We start from the raw sequence: 20,535 nt of genomic DNA, 5'->3' as shown, positions 1-20,535 counted from the left end.
AAAGTGGAGCAGCACACATGGGGGCTGTGCACGCCTCAAAACCAGAGCCTGGTCAGTCAGAGCAACACTCTGGCTGACAGCCAGGCTCTGAGTTGCAAGATCGCCACTGCTGCAGTCCCAAGAGGCCCCCAAGGCCTGCTGGGGCCAGTCCAGTGCTGGCCCCAGCCTCCCCTCCCCTACCCGGGGTAACCTACTGTGTGCCAAAGGGCACATGGCAACGACATTCCCTGGGGACAACGAGTGGCAGCACAAGGTGTCCACTGCTACTTGACCCTGGGGAGCCAAATGCCCATGCTCATGGATACAGCCTCTGGGGACAACATTTAGAACCTGATCCAAAACCGACTCAAGACAATGGGAATTCCTGACTTCAACAGACACTGGTTTACAATCATGGTGCATATAAAGGAGCTATTAATTTTTTTTAGCGTGCAACCTGGACCACTTGAAAAATTACAAAATATTATATTAATATCCATCAATATTGCAAGAAAGTTTCAATACCAAGAGAAATAAATATGCATTGCACACATGCAACAGATGTGCATCAAAAGTGTTTAGCTAACTGTAAAAAAGTTTTGCTTACATGCTTACATTGCTACTCTTAATGGTATTTAAGTTTCTAAAGTATTCTCTCTTATGTTATAGACTTCATGGAGGATACATACATATTAAAGTTGTGCTGTAAGAAATGAAAGCACTATTTGGTTATGACAAAAAACTTGTTCAGGATTTCTTTTAATGAAAAAAAGTTGCTGACAGGTAATGCAAGAATTCTTATTCAAGTGCAGTATCCAGTTTTATCTTTATCATTCGTCTTAAATATATACCCTATATTTAGTTGTAAAGTAAGCAGCAGATATTTCAGCTATTAAACTTTACTTCTAAACTAGGTATACAATAGTGTGCACTAATAAATGACATGTAACAGACTTTCCTAAAGAAACATGCTCCTTCTATAAAATAAATTCACGGAGCCAGAAACTTCACATCCTATAATAAGAAGAGTAGACATGATATGCTGCTGTGTTTATAATTAACTTCAAAGGAACCATATTCTGAAAAAGACCAGCAAGCTAGAAGTAAAAGACATCTTTCTAAGAAGAAGTTACCATTTCATATATTGCGATTCTATCTTGCAGAAGTGTAATGTGAGCTTCAGATTCTTCATTCTTTTTTTGGTAATTTTTCAGTAGATATTCTTGTTCTTCTAGCTGTTGCTGATGTGTAAGGATTTGTTGTTTAGCTTGCAATAGGTCAGCAGCTGTACAGCTATGGCTGGTGTTCCTTAGGGTTTCACTTGCTTGTAACTTACAAATGAAAAAAATAAAGTAAATTATTTTTTTCAGTAATAGTTTTTATACTAAGAAAATAAGCTTTCAGTATCCCCTATTTTTTGCCCCACATCAGTCAACTGCATGTGTGTAAGCATAAGCCCACATATATGGACACAGTAGTTTTCACATGAGCATAAACCCATATACATGCAATACAGCAGTTTTCAACCTTCCAACCCATTGCCCACCTCCCCTCTAAATACTACAATCCACTCTCCCACAGCCCAATCTCCTCCTTTTTCCACCTGCCACTCAAGGGCTTCCCACCCTTCCTACTCTCCCCAAAACACTCACTCATTCACAGCCCCAAAGCTCATGGGTATTATGTCCAGCCCCTCTCCAAATGTTCCTATGGCCATACTAATTCATGTACATGAGCTCTGGCAGAGGAGGCTGCAACTCGCCTTCATGTAGCACTGTGGTATGGTTATTAGAACCATCTCCCATGTTAGCTTCTCTTTGGAAGTGCAAAAACATTGTGCTTATCTTGTTGAAAGAAACAACATGCTTTTTCTTCAGGCTAAATATTAAACTGCTTTATGGCCAACTAGCATAGGATGCCATCAGGACATCACTTAAGAATGATTAAATGAATAATCTGTAATGGCCATTTCTCAGAAACCAGTACTTGTAGTACTTCAAATTCACAAGCTAGGGATGCAGTACTCTTGAAGACCATATTAGATATGGCCAAGTGCTTAACACCAACAAATGCTAAAATATTTAATTGCAGCACCATAAAGTGACATGCCATTAAATCCTGATTAATCCACAATGGCTACCAGTAACCTTAACAACGTAAAAACATGACTAAAATATTAAATGATAGAACAATTTACAACTCTTAGCAGAGAAGGTAGGTGTGTAACTAAATATCTAATGGGATTCAAGTAAAAATCCAGGCCATAACAAAGCCTATGGGCTTTACTTTCAAAGAATCCATGATTTCGCTCCTATTATTTTGTTATGGCAGTTAAGTATGTCTTTCTAAGGTGGCCGTCATCAGAAAGCCAATACTTACCAGTGGCTACTATATACATATGGTTTATTAACTAGTGTATTTCCTATGATATTATATTAGTGATAACTATTGATAAATGCTAACTATTTAAAATCACTATTTATTCCTATTCCTTGAAAGTGTGCATAAAAGAACACTAATTGCTATTGCTATCATATTCAATGAACTGTTTTATCTAAGTGAACTTTACCATCAAATCTGAGGCCACACTGCTATCAATAAAACTTACATGCTGAAACTGAATTTGCAATTTCTGGCTTTGTTCAGTAAGCTCTAAAAATTCCCTCATAGTTTCATCCTTCTCTTTCCGTGCTTGCTGTAGATTAGTAGTAAGCTGGGTGATAATGTCATCTCTTTTTTTGATGGCAGCTTCAAACTCTTGCAGCTATGGAAGATTTAATTAAAAAAAAATTAGTACAAGACCAAATTATCTACCAAACATACTGTTTTATTCCAGTAAAATCAAAGTTAAAAGAATATAAAGTATATTTCCTGAACTATATTTTAAGTACTTATACACATCTACTGCTGCATTCATATTTTACAGTTCTTGTATAGTAAATGTACTTAATACTATCCAAACATAGAACATTGTTTCCTCCAAATAATTTTGACAAAAAAATCCTGAACCAAGTATAATGGAACTGATCTAAAGAATGTAATGTAGACTTCCTATTGTACCATGATTAAAATGAAGTTTAAACCAGATACTAAAAGATACTTTAACATTAGTGTGGAGCCTGGAATAAACTGTGTTTTGATCTAAAGAGAAAGAAAAATGATTTTCAACATTAAGATTGATACAAAATATACTGAAGGAAACTCAGATGATTACTTTTGTAATACAGAAGAAAGAATGAAGCACAGAAGTACCGTGACACTTCAGAATTGTTCTGAGCATCTTTTGTCAATATATTGTTTATTACATTTTGTAAGCCACAAATCCTTCGTTATTATTAACTGATACTTTCATTAAAATTTTCAATTTATTTTGGTTCAGTTTTAAAACTGCTTACTTTATTTGTACTCTTCAGATAAAGCAAATAAGCCTTAAAATTTATACAACATTTCAACTTAATGTATATGGACTTTAAACATGTCTCCCCCGATTTTAAACTGAGAATTTAATTTTCTATAAGTACATAAACAATAAAAAGCATCTCTAGTTCACATAGGGAGATATTGAATATAGGATTCAAACTACGGATTTTAAATAGGCTTGCAGCCATTTATTCCAACAGTATATTGGTCCTTCATCTGCTAACATAATTTTTCTATTTAAATCAGAACACAAAGAGCACCTCTGTACCCCCAGCCCAATTCTATTTTATAAAGAAAATAAAGACTAAGTGCTAGGGTCTTTTTTTTTTTTTTTTTTTTAATGAAACTTGCAAAAAAGTAACATTAGACAGTCAAAGGAAGACTTTTCTTATAAACCCGGACATTTATTTGCATTTGTTTTAGTACTAACATTGGAAATTTTATAATGATTTCTACTATTTAGTTAATATTTAATTCATAGCTAAAATGACTGATATAGTTATGATTCAGTACGGTATATAAGCACCGTGTTCTATTTAAGCACAAGCACCTACCCTCCACGAGCAATTTGGGAAAACAAATGAATTCTGTTTAGATCATTCCTGACTCTCTATTCCTTGGAAAACAACATGCAAGGAAGGAAAAAGAAATGGTTGGATCTATTAACAGTCTCACTCTGTAAAACATTAAGAAACCTTATCTTCCATTTTCACAGATCAGGTCCTAACTTAGTATACATGTCCACTATTCTGGATGCCAGATAACCATGTTAATACATGAACATGCACAGAGTAGGCACTTATACATGTCAAACATTTACTTTTTTAATATTCCCACCTTTCAATGAAATAGAGCAAACTAATTATATGGGCTAATCACATTATTTAATCTGTTTTTTAGATTTGATTTTGTTTTTTTCCCCCTTGAGTATTAAAAAAAAAAAACTTGACAAAACAGTAGGAACTAAATTCAAACAGTTTTCTTTTGCAAATTTTCTAGAACAAAAGATTCATGTAGGGGAAGTAAGGAAAGTGAATCTATTCAAACGATATTGTTGTTGAGAACGAACACTGTATAGCTACAGCAAATTATGTGGTATGACTGAAAAATAATCATGAGATTTGGAGTACTACAAACTATTATGGAATTCACATTAAAAGACAGAAATCTTAAAATAGAGGTAAAGTTGTCTTACCAACTTAAACATATTTCATTACAATTTCTATTGCTGAAAAGTAAACAGTATTGGTAATTGCCAAAATCTAAATCACCACAGTACTTATAAAATCTGAGCACAATGGATGCAAAATACAGTAACCAGGAACTAAGTTTAATTCATATTCATCACTAGCAGCAGAAATAATTGGTTTTTCAAACCATTTTTTATGCATGCACTGACAAAATAATGATAACCTACTACTGGTTTTTCTTTTTTACTTTTATAGCATGCTCAGTGAAAAGATGATCATATGCTAGAAAATGACACATCTATTTTCACAAGTTTGCTAAAATAAAAGGAAGAAATTCGAAGTCAAACAAAAAAATCCCACAGTTGTGATAGATTTAAGACCCTTTAATTTAGAACAATTTTCTTGTAACTTTGTCTACCAAAATAATCTTTCTATAACACCCTGGAACACAGAACAAGATTCATGAGCACGAGTCTTGTCTAAAAAAATCAACAAAATAGCCAATCAACAGAAATAAATGTGAAATAAAACACAGACTTTGGAAACAGAACCATGTTTAAAAAAATGGAACAAAAATTCAGGATGAAGGAAGCAAGCACAGTGACTTTAATCATAGTAGTAGTACCTGTTTGCACCAGGGCAGAATTTGGTCGAATATCCCTTAACCTTATATGTTTCTTTAAAACAGATGTTCAAGTTTTAATGCAAGAAACAATTCTTGCAACTGCAAATTATAAAACATTTATTAAAATGTCTATCCAACTACCTTCACAGAAAATCAACCACCCAATTCAGGAGTGCTCTCACTCTTCAGGAGGTAGAGCTTTATAATGTCTAGCCTAAAAGGGGCAAGGGAAATGTACTCTGTGCTGTTACTGAATAATTAACAAATCATTAGAACTTTTCTTTGAGAAAACCATTCTTCCACTCCTCTGCGCAAGAGAAGCAGAGCAATAGAGTGAAAATCTTGGCTATATGAAAAAATGAAAGAAAAATATGCAAATGAAATGAAAAATATGAAGGCTAGACAGTGGAATTTCCTTTTATGTACAGATGATGCATACTGAGGAAAATGTATGCCTTCTGGAACTGAAAAAGTCTGTATTCTACATTCAGAGAAACTGAATGTTTTTCTTTTAGTACAAATGCTTCCAGGAGATGCTCAGTATTTCTGTGTAACCAAGTAGCAAACAGAAAGCAACACAAGGTAATTATACCTGTTGCAAACCTTCTGTACCATATGCTGCCCTCATTTCTTCTAGCTCTCTGTTTAGTTCTTCAATCTCTTGTAGTTTCCCAGCCAATTCATTTTCCATCATCTCTAGCCGTGTTTCAGTGTGCCGCATTCCATGCTCAGAATAAATATCTCCAACTCCAAATTCTTCTTCCTAAATCAATCCAAATTCCTTAACAACCTAGCTCTTGTATGTTTCCTCAAGGACAGCAGACTCAAATATTGATTTCTGTATCAAATGCCACATTAGAATATTACAATACAATATAGCATTTAAGAGTTTATTGCCATGGAAACCTCCTTTAATAATATAATTTACACCTTAGAAGCGATGACGTTAGATTCTTTGCAAGTTCCGTGTTAAAGCTAAGCTTTATGATAGAAACAGAGATGTTTATTTTCTGTATTTCATAAAAGATGCAACATTATGTGTGTTAAGATATCGTACAATAACAACAGACACACAGCTTAGCATGCAGCAGAGATTTTGTTAGTCAGGTAATTTTGTTTGCACAGCAGATTATTATACAACTTGTTTAATGTTTTTAGTAACCAACATTAACTTGCAATACTGTACCCTGATTAAATCTGCAGGTATAGATGTTCTTGTCACAAAACTGCAACCATTTACCTGTATGAAGACAATTTCTAGATACATTATTATTTAAGATAAAGGTTAAAATTCTAGTTTCCTTTCAGTTAATTACATTTTGATTTTTCTGCAGATTCCTATGAATTCTTATATAGCAGCAAACTATAACATCATTTAAAATGCATATAGTTGATATATATATATATACTGTTCCAATTATCTAATGCATCTGAATTGCTTTGCACAATTCATTCATAGTAAACTGAATGTAAATTAGCATAGGTTCAAATTTTAAAATTTTTATTTAAACCATGACTACTGTCAATTGTATTAACCACATTAGGAATCTAGTACATAGAAAAGCAGGAGATTCAGATTTAAAGAAAAATACAAAGCTACACTGACAATTTTACAAGACTGAAAACTAGTGTATACAATAACAGTAGACCAAAGCTATATCTGAAAAAAATATCTGAATTCATACGTTTTTAAAATGGCTGAGAAAAGCAATTAAAGAATCCCTTAAATTATTTTAAACATATCAATGTTTAAGAGAGGCACACTTCAGAGTTTGTCATTTCTAAAGGCATCTAAATCTTCCCCTCATGGAACCAGAGCGACTCTTTTAGATTTTTATAAAGTAAAAAAAGAGACTTGATTTAATGATAAATATTTGAAAAATCATTTCTCCCCTTTCACTTACCTAAAGCTACAACCAAGTGTAGTATCCATGAGAATCCATGTGGCTCTACAGACCACAACCCACTACTATAAACAGCCTCCAAAAATGAAGCACAACCCAGAAAAATTTCTTACAGATCAACAAGAAACTTATGAATGCAAAGAATACTGAAGTAACTTGGGTCAACATTCAACTCTCTTGCCCCAAACCACACACAAGACTTTTAGTCAGCGAGCTCTTTAACCGAGGGATAAATCCGTTTAGAAGACGGCCATACTTTGCTCAGAACTCTTCACCACATAGAGTGAGGACTTCAGATGCAGGGAGCTACTGCACTATCATCACTGCAGTGTTTAAGTAAAATCAAAGTACACAAAATAGACATCTACTGAGAAAATGTATAGTGCAGGGTTTATTTGCCCATCATGTCTGAGTAAACCTTTAAGTGTAGTAACAGAAAAATCTGCCAACATGCATTGGATCAGTCTGACCCTCAATTCCGATTAAAGCAGCAACGCATCCAAAGTAAGAGTGTAGCACTCCTGAGTGACACCCTGGTTGACAAAAACAGTCAGTGATTTCATCTGGAAAATTTAAAGTATAGACTTCCTTAACAAGATAACCACAAAACATAATTTTTTGAAATCTGGAAATAACTGTATAAAATGTCATAAATGCGAAGAGAGTACAGTAAATCATCCGTACTAAAATGAAAGATGTCTTTTAAATTACTTATAATCTATTGTGTGACAGTAAATATTTATTTTGTATTTGTACTGTTTCAGCAAACAGTGCATATTAAGAGAAAACTTTTTTTTTTTTTGTAGAGATACACTTGTTAGTGGCTGTGCTATGGAAAAACAATTCAGTTATTCACTCCAAATGCCAGCAGAGGTCAGAATTAAATGTACCGAACCTTGGAACGTTAAATCTCTCATCATTGCTACAAAACTCTACCAGATTTTTGATTTCACAGACCTAGCCAGCCCCAGCATGATGTTTTACTTTACAAACTTTAATATTAATCTATTACCTGGAACTATTCCAATATTAATACATTGAATTGGTTAAAAATTAAGGATTCATCCATAATATAAATAGTTCTTTTTAAGTATCAAAGCACTGTAATGCACAGACATTTTAATATATAACAAACATAACAAAACTGTCACACAGACTGACAAGTTAACTTTTGGGTAACAAGAAATGTACACTTTGATTTGTTTACAAGAGTATATGAAAACTTCTGGAATGGAAGATGTATTTTTATTTCATATCTTTAAAACAATTCATCTTTTTATTTCATTTAGAATGCGCTTTATACTGAACATGAGTGATAGTAAACACATTTTATTCAGGAATTATTTCATTCTGATGGAAACATTTATTTTTAAAATAAATAATGTTATTAGTGCTCCCAAACAGCGTTGCTAGCATTGCTGCAATACTGCTAGCTGACAATATTTTCCTATAATGTGTTCCTTTATTAACTCATTAAATAAAAAAGAACTGATTTAAAAATGTACATATTTGAAGCTGCTTCTTGAGCTTCACCACACTTATAATCCTTGATCGCTTTATTAATCTTGTAACATAATGAGTTCTCCAATACAGTTTTAATCTATTTTAATATAAGTAATATTTTAGCATTCCTATAATTAAAACAACTTGGCCAAATTATTTCCGTTATTCTTACTTTTACACTATATATAAGTAAACCACTTTTCTTGCTTGTATTATTAATACATGCAAATTTAAGTCCAATTAAAGCAAATAGGTATTTTTTAATATAAAAATTGGTGGTTTTAAAAATAATGCATTGGCTAACTTTCCATGATATAACAACATGTATTGAATTACCTTCTTTATTATAGGTAAAAGACCAATTTGTACAATATAATGAACTTTCTGATAATAGCCTTATTTTCTTCACCCTACTAAAAAGATATTAATAGCATTTTCTTTTTTTAATGGTCTAACGGAAGGGAAAACAATGGCTGGAAGTCTCTGAGTACTCTTATAAAGGTACAGAATATGAGGTAAACTTTAGGGGGTACAAGGAAGGGAATGAGAAAGGGAAAGGATCGAATTTTCATCAAGAAAGCTAAAAGAGAATTACAGGGGTGTAGGTTGTAGCTATGTTGGTTTAAGGACATAGGCAGACAGGGTTCTTTGGGTGAATCTGATATCTTTTATTAGACCAACTTAAATAGTTGGAAAAAAAATTTGAAGCAAGCTTTCGAGTTCAAAAACCCTTTGTCAGGCTAAGGAAGTTTCAGCAGTTGGTGTGTGCTCTTCCTGGATGGAATGAAAAGTAAAGAAGCCAGGGGCTGGGCTGGTATGCATACAAGACAGGTAATCAGTGAAGATGTAGACTGAGGAGTCAATGGGTGAGAGAGAGGCTGGGTGGGGGGAGAGAAGAGGGATGAATAGTGGAGTGGTACCTGGGGAGTCAGATATCAGGCAGGTTATAATGTGTCATAAATCCAATGTCCATAAAAAGAGAATTATGATGTTGAGAAAGCCTGGCATCTAAACTATAGCTCTGAACACACAATCAATTATAATTATTAAACTTAAATGCTATATTAAAAGGTTGCAATCTTTCACAAAGGGATTTATTATGAATTAATTTATTACAAATGGGCCTAACTAAATTTTGGTTTTTACTGTCGTATTTATACACAACTGAAGAAAATGGAACAAATTACTTCATATCCAACAGAATTTCAGGAAAACAAGAATTCTGATATTTGCAGTTACTTCTTTCCCAGCTCTGCTTAGGAAACTGTACTCTATCATTAGACAGGGTCATTATAAGCAATTTCCTCAACAAAGGAAATATTTGTCAAAGAATTTAATCCAGCTCTTCAAGGCAAGCAGTTAACAACCTAGGCAGTCATATGGCTTACACTGCCAGCCTTAAATAAGCCAACAAATTTTAAATTATTGAAGTAACAAAGTATTACAATAGAACGCCGAATTATTGTTATTTGAGCACTATTATTTCCGTATTGATGGGAAAATATTTTTGGTAAATACAGAGGGTGTGCTATTATTACTACATTAATATCAACATTAATTATTTATATTAAATATTATTAATTATGATATATCGATCTCTACTTATATAGGGTGCCAGGTTAAAAAGAACTTTGTACTCTGTAGATGTTAGCACAAATTTAAATAATAAAACATTAATAAAAATAAATCCACATTCACCCTTGTTTATCATAAATTATTACAGCTATATCCTTTGTGCACTCACTCTCTCTTTCCTAATACTTGCAGATTTTCTTGGGTTTACAGCCTTCAACAACTGCTCCTTATGTTTTGAGTTGCTTATACTTCTGGGATAAGTAGGGACCTACCGAATTTGTGATTTCACAAATTTCACAGAAACCACAAAATCAGTAGGTCCCCATGAAAAAAGTGCAGGGACTGCAAAAAAGCCAAAAAAATCAGTCAGAGAGTGGGGAAAAAAGAGAAAGGGAGCTGTGTAAACAGAAGAGGGCAGGAATCTCTGGCATCCTGAAGCATGGGGAAAGGGAGAGGAGGGGAGGGGAGATTTTCACAGCACAATGTGGCAGGGCCCCCACCCCCCCTTTTCGCGGCAGGATGGTGCCCCCCCCCCCCCCCCGACTAGCCAAGGAGTGCCAGAAGCCCTACCCTTCTGTGGAGATTGACAGATAGCCATCTGTCAATCTCCAGAGAAGGGCAAAACTTTTACAGCCCCTTGGCCAGAGGCATGGGGGGCCCCCAACACACTCCACCGTGAAAATGGCAACTGGTGCCAAGCTCAAACTGCAAAATCAGGAGGCAGCCACCCCAAATTCGGTAGGTCCCTAGGTATAATTTCTCACGGATTCATACCATACTAACATGAATATCTAATGTTCCCAAAGGAAGCTCTGTATATATATTGGACTCCCTTAAATAGTTCCAATTACCTCACTGTGTTATATACTGAAAACAAATTCTTGATTTTACTGTGGCTGTCCTTTGCCTACAAATGCAACTCTCCCATTCAACAGCAAATTGTGCATGTGTCAGCTGCACTTAGGCTTTACATATGCTTGCATACATGCATGTGTACACAACACATACACAGCTCCCAAAGGTCCTTCCTACCTTCTTCTCCTTTATGTTCCCTCACCACAACATATAGTAAGCATATTGTGCATGTATGAATGAAAGATTAAACCACTAATCTGAGCAGACTATCTACATTCCCCATCTAGATAGAGCTGGCAGCAATCATTCAATTGCAGCTATCCTTACTTATTTCCTGTTTTACAAGATCCTGTTTTAAGGTGCTACTAATATTGCCCAACTTTAACTTATTTGGGCTGAAATTTTCTGCATGAAGTGTTTGATTCACACTGAACCTTTTTTGAAAGGGTCAGCTAAAATTGTTCGTCCAGTACAGAGAATGAAAAGAGGAAAAATATGCTGTTTTTCAATGTTAAAATTTCTTATAAATGTTGTATTGAGAAGCTCGCGAATCCTCATGATTTCCAGTATGGCCTTAAAATGTGTCAAAGAGTGGTCAGAGATATACCTTTTGACATTCCTATAAGAATCCATTCAATTCTGGTAAACTATAAGTTCTTGAACAATCTCATTGTGAATGCTAGAGATTTTCTAAAGTTGCATGCAGCTCAATTCACCAGAGATGCTATAAACATTAAGCACAATCCAGCAACTTGGAATTCTTACATATGGCTGCTCACATACCATTTTTCAGGAGGAACTGAACCTGACTGAAGCCTAGGACTACAAAAAGGTTCAAAAGGAATTTCCCTGCAATTGCAGCAATGGGCTGGTGTGGGACCCTGGATCCCTCAGCAGGGAGACCATCTGTAAACGTGGGGGTGCAGGTGACATCCACAGAGGGATGGGGGCAGGCGTGATCTGCGGGGAGATGGGGGGCAGGCACAACCAATGGCAGCAATGGGGGGACAGGTGTGACTTATGTGAAGATGGGGGGCAGGCATGATTTGCAGAAGGGATTGGGGGGCCAGGAAAGATCCATGGGGGTGGGCGGTAGGCACAATCTACAGGAGGAATGGGTGGCAGACAATTTGGGGGAGGGTGTCCTGGGATCAGAAGGCTTGCAGGGTCCATAGGGAACTTGGGGAGGTGTGGACCAGAGAGGCAATTTTTAGCCCTCCCCAGCAAATCAACACCCCCATCCCTCCCCACACTTACTTCCTAGGCTTCCAGCAGCAGCAGCAGCAGCAGCAGCAGCAGCAGCGGGTGTTGACAGCACCTGGAGTGGCTTGTGGGATAAGAGGGCCTGGCTGGTACATGGTGGAGGACAAGGGCTGGTGGGGCACTAAAAATAGTTTGGTGCCAGGGGAGGGGCAGGTAGGTAAAGTTCAGCTGGTGCTTGGGGCCAGTGCCTGGCCTTTCCCAGCCCTAGGACTATGCAGGTAATGTACTGAAGCTTGATGCACCAATCTAACCTAAACTGATTAAGTTTGAGTATACATCAATCTAGGTCTACCTTAGACTGGGTTCTGCCATTTTTAGACCTGTCTATGTGTGTGGAACTTCTGTACTGTTACAGGCTTATATTGATTTCTAATCATTAAGATCCAAATGCAGGGTCTGCACCAAGATGAATTAAGTTAGATTGAGTGGCCATTTTTAACATGATCTAGCCTCCTTCTAACCCCTACCAATGTTTGCACTTAGCTTCAGCTATAACCTTCAACAGATGACCAAAGAAACTATTATACAGTTTTTGAGGAATCATCAAGGAGTAATAAAATTAATAGCTTATTAGCATGAAACTATTAAGGACATCATCCTTTTCCTATTCAAGTCAAAGACAATATTGACAATGACATAAGTACGACCAGATAATAACTTTGCATGGTATTTTTTCCTATATTTAAACAAACCAGTGGTTTCCCCATTATTTGGAAATTAAAAATACTCTTGGCATTTAATTCTCCAAAGAAAATGAATAGATAGAAACAGTTGCATAATTAGAACTATGAATGGTATCAAGACGTAACTGAAGTGAGGAAATTATTACATTGGTTTGCAAACTTACCGCTCTAATTAACCATAGTACCCATCCTATTATTTATCTGACATACTGTTTATTTAGCTGTGACTTAACAGCAGTTTAGATGTTAAAAGCAGGTAACATTCCATGTCACTTATAACATTTCAAACTAATCCTTTATATCTTTTCTTTCTTTCATTTTGGAAAACCAAAATATTTAAACTTGACAATGATTCAATGTGACATTTTTAAAAATGTTACATTACTCTTACCTCTGAACTATAATCTTCAACCGTAGTAGAAATTTCACTTTCTGGCTAAAATAGGAGGAAGAAAACAAACATTACTTAAAATTACACCAGACTTCAAAATATATTTTCCATTTATTTCACTGGATGTGCACAATGATTAAAGTATTTGTGGTATCCAATTATGTCTGTACACTCCTCTATGCTTCTAGTTATTTTATATTATCAAAAAGGGTTTTTACAAGTATAAACTTATTTTGTTCAGGGGTCATGTATAGCTACAGTGACAAACCCTTCTAATGGGTTGGCAGCTGATACGGGCAAAAGTATGCTTGTACCAGTATAGTTACATCAACATCCTGAACAAAATAAAGATATACCAACAGAGCACATCTGACAGAAAAACTCATCCGTAGAAGGGTTATACTGGTAAAAACAGAAATAATATTCCATAAATGACATTAAGTAAAAATTTCCAGTGTAGACTCCAGATATTAGTCGAAGTATTAAACACCTTCAAACACCATGGGAGTTGGTATAAGCTGAAGATAATTTATAGCTCATCATCTGAAAGATGAAGTATAAAGAGTACATAGACCAAATCTTGTAAGCAGAGCCACATGGATTCACACATTTGTAGAAATAGGGCTTTCATTTTAACAAAATTGACAAACATTCTGAGTAAGTGATTTATTAGAAAACAGCTTTATTAACTGGGTTTCAATATTTAACTGTTGCTTCTAAAGCAACATTTCATTTACATGATTTTCACGGTTGGCATGTTAAAAATGCTTCCTATCTTTGCTAAACCTAAATAATGTAAAAGTGCGTATCAAACGAATACCATGCAAGCAGACATTAGCAGAAGGGGAATAGCTTATGTAGGGTTCAATACCCATTCAATACCATTTAAATCATACTGACTCGAACGTAAACTTGTTTTACAAAATATAAAACAACTTTTATATAAAATATGAAAAATCTGGACACAGTGGCCTGAAAATGTATTTTATCTTGTTCTGAAAAATAAAAACAGAATGAACTTCTTTATCTTTGAATTTATTTCTTCTCATTTTAAATATCTGTCAGTCTCATTAACAGATTATGACATTAAATTATTTAATGCACAACTAAGAATCACTTTCTCACTTGGCACTTCTCAACTATTTTCCCACTAATTTATGTAAATAATATTGCACAAACTTTTCATGAGGTTTCTGTCATGGAGTTTCCAATGGAGAACTATTTCAAGAGGTGTGGTTTGCACTCATGAAGAATGACTAAGTATCTAGTCATCAAAAAACAATCAAGACAACTCAGTAGAATTTCATTGCATATGGGGGTAATGCACAAGGCTAGGGCAATCTGCAAATGTGTTTGTAGTCCTACAAATGTCTGTCCATGGCCCAAGTCTTAAAGCAGTTAATTTACACCTTATGCATCAAAACTGAATCCTATGCATCTTCCTTCACATCAGAAAATATGACTACAGATAAACATACAGATTTCTATTACTACTGTAAATATCCATGGGCTCCTGGGACAAAGCTGGGACTAACCTACAGTATGTGGTAAATCTGTGGTAAATCTGTATAAATGCTATTAAGGTAACAAGGGTTTAGGTTGTAGCCGTGTTGGTCTAAGGACATAGGCAGACAAGGTTCCTTGGGTGAATTTGATATCTTTTATTAGACCAACCCAAATTTGGGTTGGTCTAATAAAAGATATCAAATTCACCCAAGGAACCTTGTCTGCATTAAGGTAACAATGCCCTTACTAATCATGGGTATGTAGTTGTGTTGTTCTAAGGACATAAGTAGACAAGGTTCTTTGGGTAAATCTGATATCTTTTATTAGACCAACCCAAATTTGGGTTGGTCTAATAAAAGATATCAGATTTACCCAAAGAATCTTGTTTTACTAATCACAGCACTACATAGTCAGGAGTCTCTCAACTGGGGTTTTCAAGAGTAAAAGTTATTAGCCTTAGCACCCTAATGTTTTGAGCTAATCTGGTCACATATTAGGGTTCTGAATCCTCTCTGGTACATTCCAGATAATCCAGTTAGGATTCTTAACCAAGTTGATAATCATCTGGTATATTTTACCGTACCTAGTTTAAATATATAGTTCTGCTGACAAGTACAACAGTATAAATAACCTTTCAATTTATCTGCCTCTATTCCACCCCTTTTTGACAGAATTTAGGTTACCACTGACTCGGAGGATTTGAAGGGAACTGACAGGATACTAGGGCTACCATATCGCTAGGTCCAAACAACAGGACACTTGAAGGTGGGGGGAGCGGGGGGAAAATATGATGGTGGGGGGGCCGTGACAAGCCGGTGCCCTCCCTCTGCCCATTCTGTTGCCCCTCACTGACAAGCCATAGCCCCCCCCCCAGCCCCACTGTTGCCCCTCACTCCAGACCCACTGACCCCATCCCTGCCAGCACACCTCACTACCAAAAAGCAGTACCCTGCCCCTGCTCCCTGCTGGTGCCCTTTACTCCTGACCCACAGCCTCCTGGCATTGCCACTGACCTCCACACCCAAACCACAGTCACTCCCCCATGCCCCTCAAACCTGATCCACAGCCCCTGCACCCCTCTCCCAGCCCTGCCGATGCCCCTCACTCCCGACCCGTAGCCTTCTGCCTCCCCCTGCCCCCCCAGCCCTGACAATGCCTCACTCCTGACCCGAAGCCCCCGCCCCCCAGCCCTGCTGGTGCCCCTCACTCCTGACCTGCAGCCCCCTGCTCCCCCGAGCCCTGCTGGTGCCCCGTACTCTGGACCTGCAGCCTCCTGCCCCATCCAGCCCTGCTGGTGCCCCTCACTCCTGACCTGCAGCCCCCTGTCTCCCCAGCCCTGCTGGCACTTGGGACCTGCAGCCTCCTGCCCCATCCAGCCCTGCCAGTGCCCCTCACTCCCAATTTTCTGTGCTTCCTGCTACCTCAGACCTCGCCCTGCTCCCACCAGCAAAGCAAACCAAAATTGTGAACTCTGCTCCCAATTGCGCAGGTGCCGTGCTACGTATTTTGGGAACTGTAGTTCTCCCTAGTGGGGGCCATGTTGAAATGGACCAAGGAAGGAAATCCTGGACTTTTTGCTTACATTTAAAAAACCCACTTGGACGCAGCACAGGGGGCCAAAAAAGAGGACACGTCCGGAAAAACTCGGACATTTGGTAACCCTACAGATGCAAATCTAGGGGGTTCTCTGTTGAATGAGACTACATAAACCTTAGGGACTATCAGCATCTGTAGCACAGGACAAAAGCAGCTTTTTCTTTCTAGTCTTCCGATTGATTTAAGAAAGGTTGCCAACTGATAAGTGGCATGTGTAGCAACTGACAAATGGAACACATCCTACTTAAACAGCAGCAAGACTTGCATTTACTAATCTAAATAAGAAAGAAAATTTGTCCACATCTGTGAATGAATTTTATTTTTCTCCTGTAAAAAAAAACAAACCAAAAACAAAAAACACTCCTATTCCCCACAACAAACAAACTTATTTCTAGCAGATTAATTTTGTTAAAAGACTGATAACATGACATATTGCCACTATTTATTTTCTAAATTGAGACTGTGACTTTCTTATGTTAAGGACTCTCCTCTATGTTAAGGAGAGCTATGCATCCCTGCCAGCTGATACTGGCGACCAGGGTGGATGGCTAGAGACCCTCTGGGTTAAAATCTGTGGGGAACACGGCACAGGGGACCCAATGCAGGGAGTCTACTACAGACCTCCCACCCAAAGTCAAGAACTTGACCACGAGTTCGCCAGGGAATTGGCTGAGGCTGCATGCTCCAGGTCCATGGTTGTCATGGGAGACTTCAACTACCCAGACATCTTGTGGGAACAGCGCTCGGCTAAGTCCAAGCAGTCGCAAAGCTTCCTCTCATGCGTGGATGAGCTCTGACACAAGAGGTCTATGGGCCAATGAGAGGTAAAGCGCTGCCCGACCTGGTACTGGCAACTGGGGATGACCTAATCAGTGACCTAATGATCAATGGGAAGCTGACTGACAGCGACCACGACCTGATCACCTTCACCATCCGCCATAAAGCTGGCAAGTCTGTCAGCAATACAGAAGTCCTTGACTTCAGGAAAGCTGACTTTGACAAGCTCAGGAGGCTTGTCGGTGAGGCCGTAAGGGACCATGACCCCAAGGGGACGGGAGTTCAGGAAGAGTGGTTGCTCCTTAAGGGAGCGATCCTCGATGCACAAGCTAAGGCTATTCCATCTTGGAGGAAAGGCAGCAAAAGGGCACAGCAACCCCCATGGCTCTCCAGGAAACTAGCGGACCTCCTGCAGCTAAAAAGGAAGGCCTACAAAGGATGGGATCCACCTCCAAGGTGGAATATTCTGCACTGGTCTGGTCCTGCAGGGAGCAAACTAGGAAAGCCAAAGCTGCAACTGAACTCCAAATAGCTATAAGTATCAAGGACAATAAAAAGTCCTTTTTTTAGGTATGTGGGGAGCCGGAGGAAAAGCAAGGGCAACATTGGACCCCTGCTAAACCAGAAGGGACAACGGATGACTGATGCCCAGGAAAAACCTATATCAATCCTTACATTCAGAGTCTGAATTTTTCTTATTACTCAAGTTGTGCCCTGCATAATTTCTAAGGAAAGAGTAATTTCCCCACATCTGGCTTCAAGGCAGTGAAATATCTTTCTGCATGATCTGTGTACAAGCCATTCTTTTTTAGTAATTTAAGATAATGGGGTTATTTCACTAATTATTCTAATTACGTTTTTAAAGCACTGACAGGTTAGCAGATGATAGGGGCTAGGTACAGATAGTCAAAAAGCCTGAGTCTGAATCGATTCAGTCTTTGCAGGTTAGTCTAAACTGCAGATTAAACTGAAACAGAAGTGAACTGACATTTATCTGATACAGGATATGCAGCCACATGCCTGCAGTGGCCGAGGCCAGATGCTGTGGGGTGCTAGAGCATGGCTCCCTGGCTGTGCTCACTTCTTCCTGATGCCCCAGAGGTCTCTGGGATTTGCAGTCCAAAATTACAGCAGCAGGACTCTGCAGGGTTACTCATCACTTCTTCCTGCTTCCAGGTGCCTCTGGGATTTGTAATCCACAGATGCAGCCAGCAGTAAATTTGACATGAGGAAGGGCCCTCCCTGGTCCCAGACCCCAGCCAGGGCTTGTCTAGTAGGGGGCAGTCCCTCCCCACCCTCCAGACTGAGCTGCATCCCCAGTGGGGCTTGCCCCACCACCACCTTGTCAGCCAGCCCTCACTGCTCAAGCTAGGGAGCAGAGGGGCAGGGCCAGCCCTACTCTCTGGAGCAGACAGCCCAGCCCACCTCAGGGCTGGAAAGCATGCTGGGATGCTGGGGGTGCTGTGATTTAACTTGAACTAGGAAAGGGTATGGATCAGAAGTTTCATAAACCGATTTGGGTCAAACCAGTTAAGTCTGATACTACATTCAACCAGGTTTATCCAAAACCAGTTTCAGCCATTTTGAAACTGGTTTATGTGCACTGAGCTTCTGTTCTGTTACAGGTTTAAACGAGTTTCTGATCACTTAAATCAGTTTATGTCCCTAGTCAAAGAGTAGATAACAGAGGACATCTGAAAAGGTGTTTTATAGGGAAGCAATCTATACCATTTATGCAAACAGCATCCATTATGCTAATATTTAGACATCTATATAGCACTGTCCCTAATCAATATATTTTAAACCTCATTCTTCAGAGGAAATGCTACAAGAAAGGAAACTGACAAAGAGAGCCCAAGGAGCTTTCATGCTCAGTCCCAAGCATGCCAGATTTATGAGGTTATACTGTATAAAAGCTTCAGCTACAAAATTTCAAACTCACTTCTCAATTTTGGCTAGTCAGGTAGTAGTGAAAATATCTAAGCCCCCTGGTAGACAAAGGCACAATGGGATCTGATCCATAATCCCAACAATTATACCTCCTACCATGCTACACAAATATAATGTTACACACGCATGACAGGAGTGGAGTTGTGGGATTGTGGATTAGATTCCAATTGTGTTGCCAGTGCAGGGGGAGCCCAGGATCTAGTAGCAAGCCAGTTAGTTGATCAGTCCTCTCAGCTGCAGGAGCCCTCGACTCTGATGTACACCAATGGCTGGGAGAAGCAGCCAGCTGATTGGGGTTCCCAGCTTTGGGGGTGCAGAGCCCTTGACTCCAATAGGTCCCCAAGATTAGGAGTCCCAATTAGTTGGCTGGCCACATATTCAATTTAAGGCATTGTGGGAACCAGCTTCAACCTTGGCTAGGGTTACTTGACCCCAGCACTTTTTCCTGCCCAGACCAGGGGGTTGGACTCGATGATCTAATAGGTCCCTTCTGACCCTAAAAAAAAAAATCTATGAAAGTTATTACATGCATTTTGTGTACTAACTTGGCAACTTATTTCCTGTTTTATCATGCCATTCATTGTGTGTGGTTGGGTTACTAATTACTTAGTGCTTGCACCACTTTGGGGGGGGCGGAATTTATTCGACGCTGGAGACTCGGACAGTAAAGAAGTTTTTCCTTATATCCAGTTTAAAACGGTCTTCCAGCAGTTTGTGGCTGTTAAACCATGTCTTCCCTGGTAAACAGACATTTTCCCAGTTTTTGGTACACACCCCTTATATACACTTATAGGCTGCCACCAAGTCACCCCTGATCCTTCACTTCTCCAAGGTGAAGGGTCCCATGCCTCTCCTCATAAGGCTTGTTCTCTTAACCTCTAATCATGTGCGTGGCTTTCTTCTGGAATCTCTCAAGATTCTCCATATTCTTTTTAAAGTGTGGAGCCCAGAGTTGGTTGCAGTACTCCACCTTGTGCTCGTGCTTGTAGGGAGGCAGTTAGACGGGCCAAAGCTGCCATGGAGCTGAGGATGGCAACCCAAGTAAAAGACAACAAGAAATTGTTTTTTAGATATATTGGGAGTAAAAGGAAGGCCCAGGGAGGAATAGGACCCCTGCTAAATGGGCAGAAACAATTGGTGACGGACAGAGGGGACAAGGCTGAACTCCTCAACGAGTTCTTTGCCTCAGTGTTCCTAAGTGAGGAGCACGACAAGTCTCTCACTGGGGTTGTAGAGAGGCAGCAGCAAGGCGCCAGACTACCATGCGTAGACCCTGAGATGGTGCAGAGTCATTTGGAAGAACTGGATGCCTTTAAGT

At 38.6% G+C, this 20,535-nt stretch overlaps 1 protein-coding gene across 1 annotated transcript in view; it reads right to left on the bottom strand.

Moving 5' to 3' along the window:
* Positions 1-20,535, bottom strand: part of LOC102372483 (A-kinase anchor protein 9) — a 125,361-nt gene that overhangs the window by 92,271 nt on the left and 12,555 nt on the right. Inside the window, exons 4-8 of the mRNA XM_025210002.1 lie at positions 13,389-13,433; positions 6,401-6,454; positions 5,807-5,977; positions 2,588-2,743; positions 1,113-1,310 (exon numbers count right to left, since the gene is read on the bottom strand). Of these exons, the coding sequence (XP_025065787.1) occupies positions 1,113-1,310; positions 2,588-2,743; positions 5,807-5,977; positions 6,401-6,454; positions 13,389-13,433 (624 nt within the window). The remainder of the gene's footprint in view (positions 1-1,112; positions 1,311-2,587; positions 2,744-5,806; positions 5,978-6,400; positions 6,455-13,388; positions 13,434-20,535) is intronic.

This window comes from Alligator sinensis, unplaced genomic scaffold, assembly GCF_000455745.1.
Source record: "Alligator sinensis unplaced genomic scaffold, ASM45574v1 scaffold479_1, whole genome shotgun sequence".
Taxonomy (NCBI): Eukaryota; Metazoa; Chordata; order Crocodylia; family Alligatoridae; genus Alligator; species Alligator sinensis.
The sequence above is the reverse complement of the archived record's forward strand: the minus strand, read 5'-3'. Positions and strand labels throughout refer to the sequence as shown.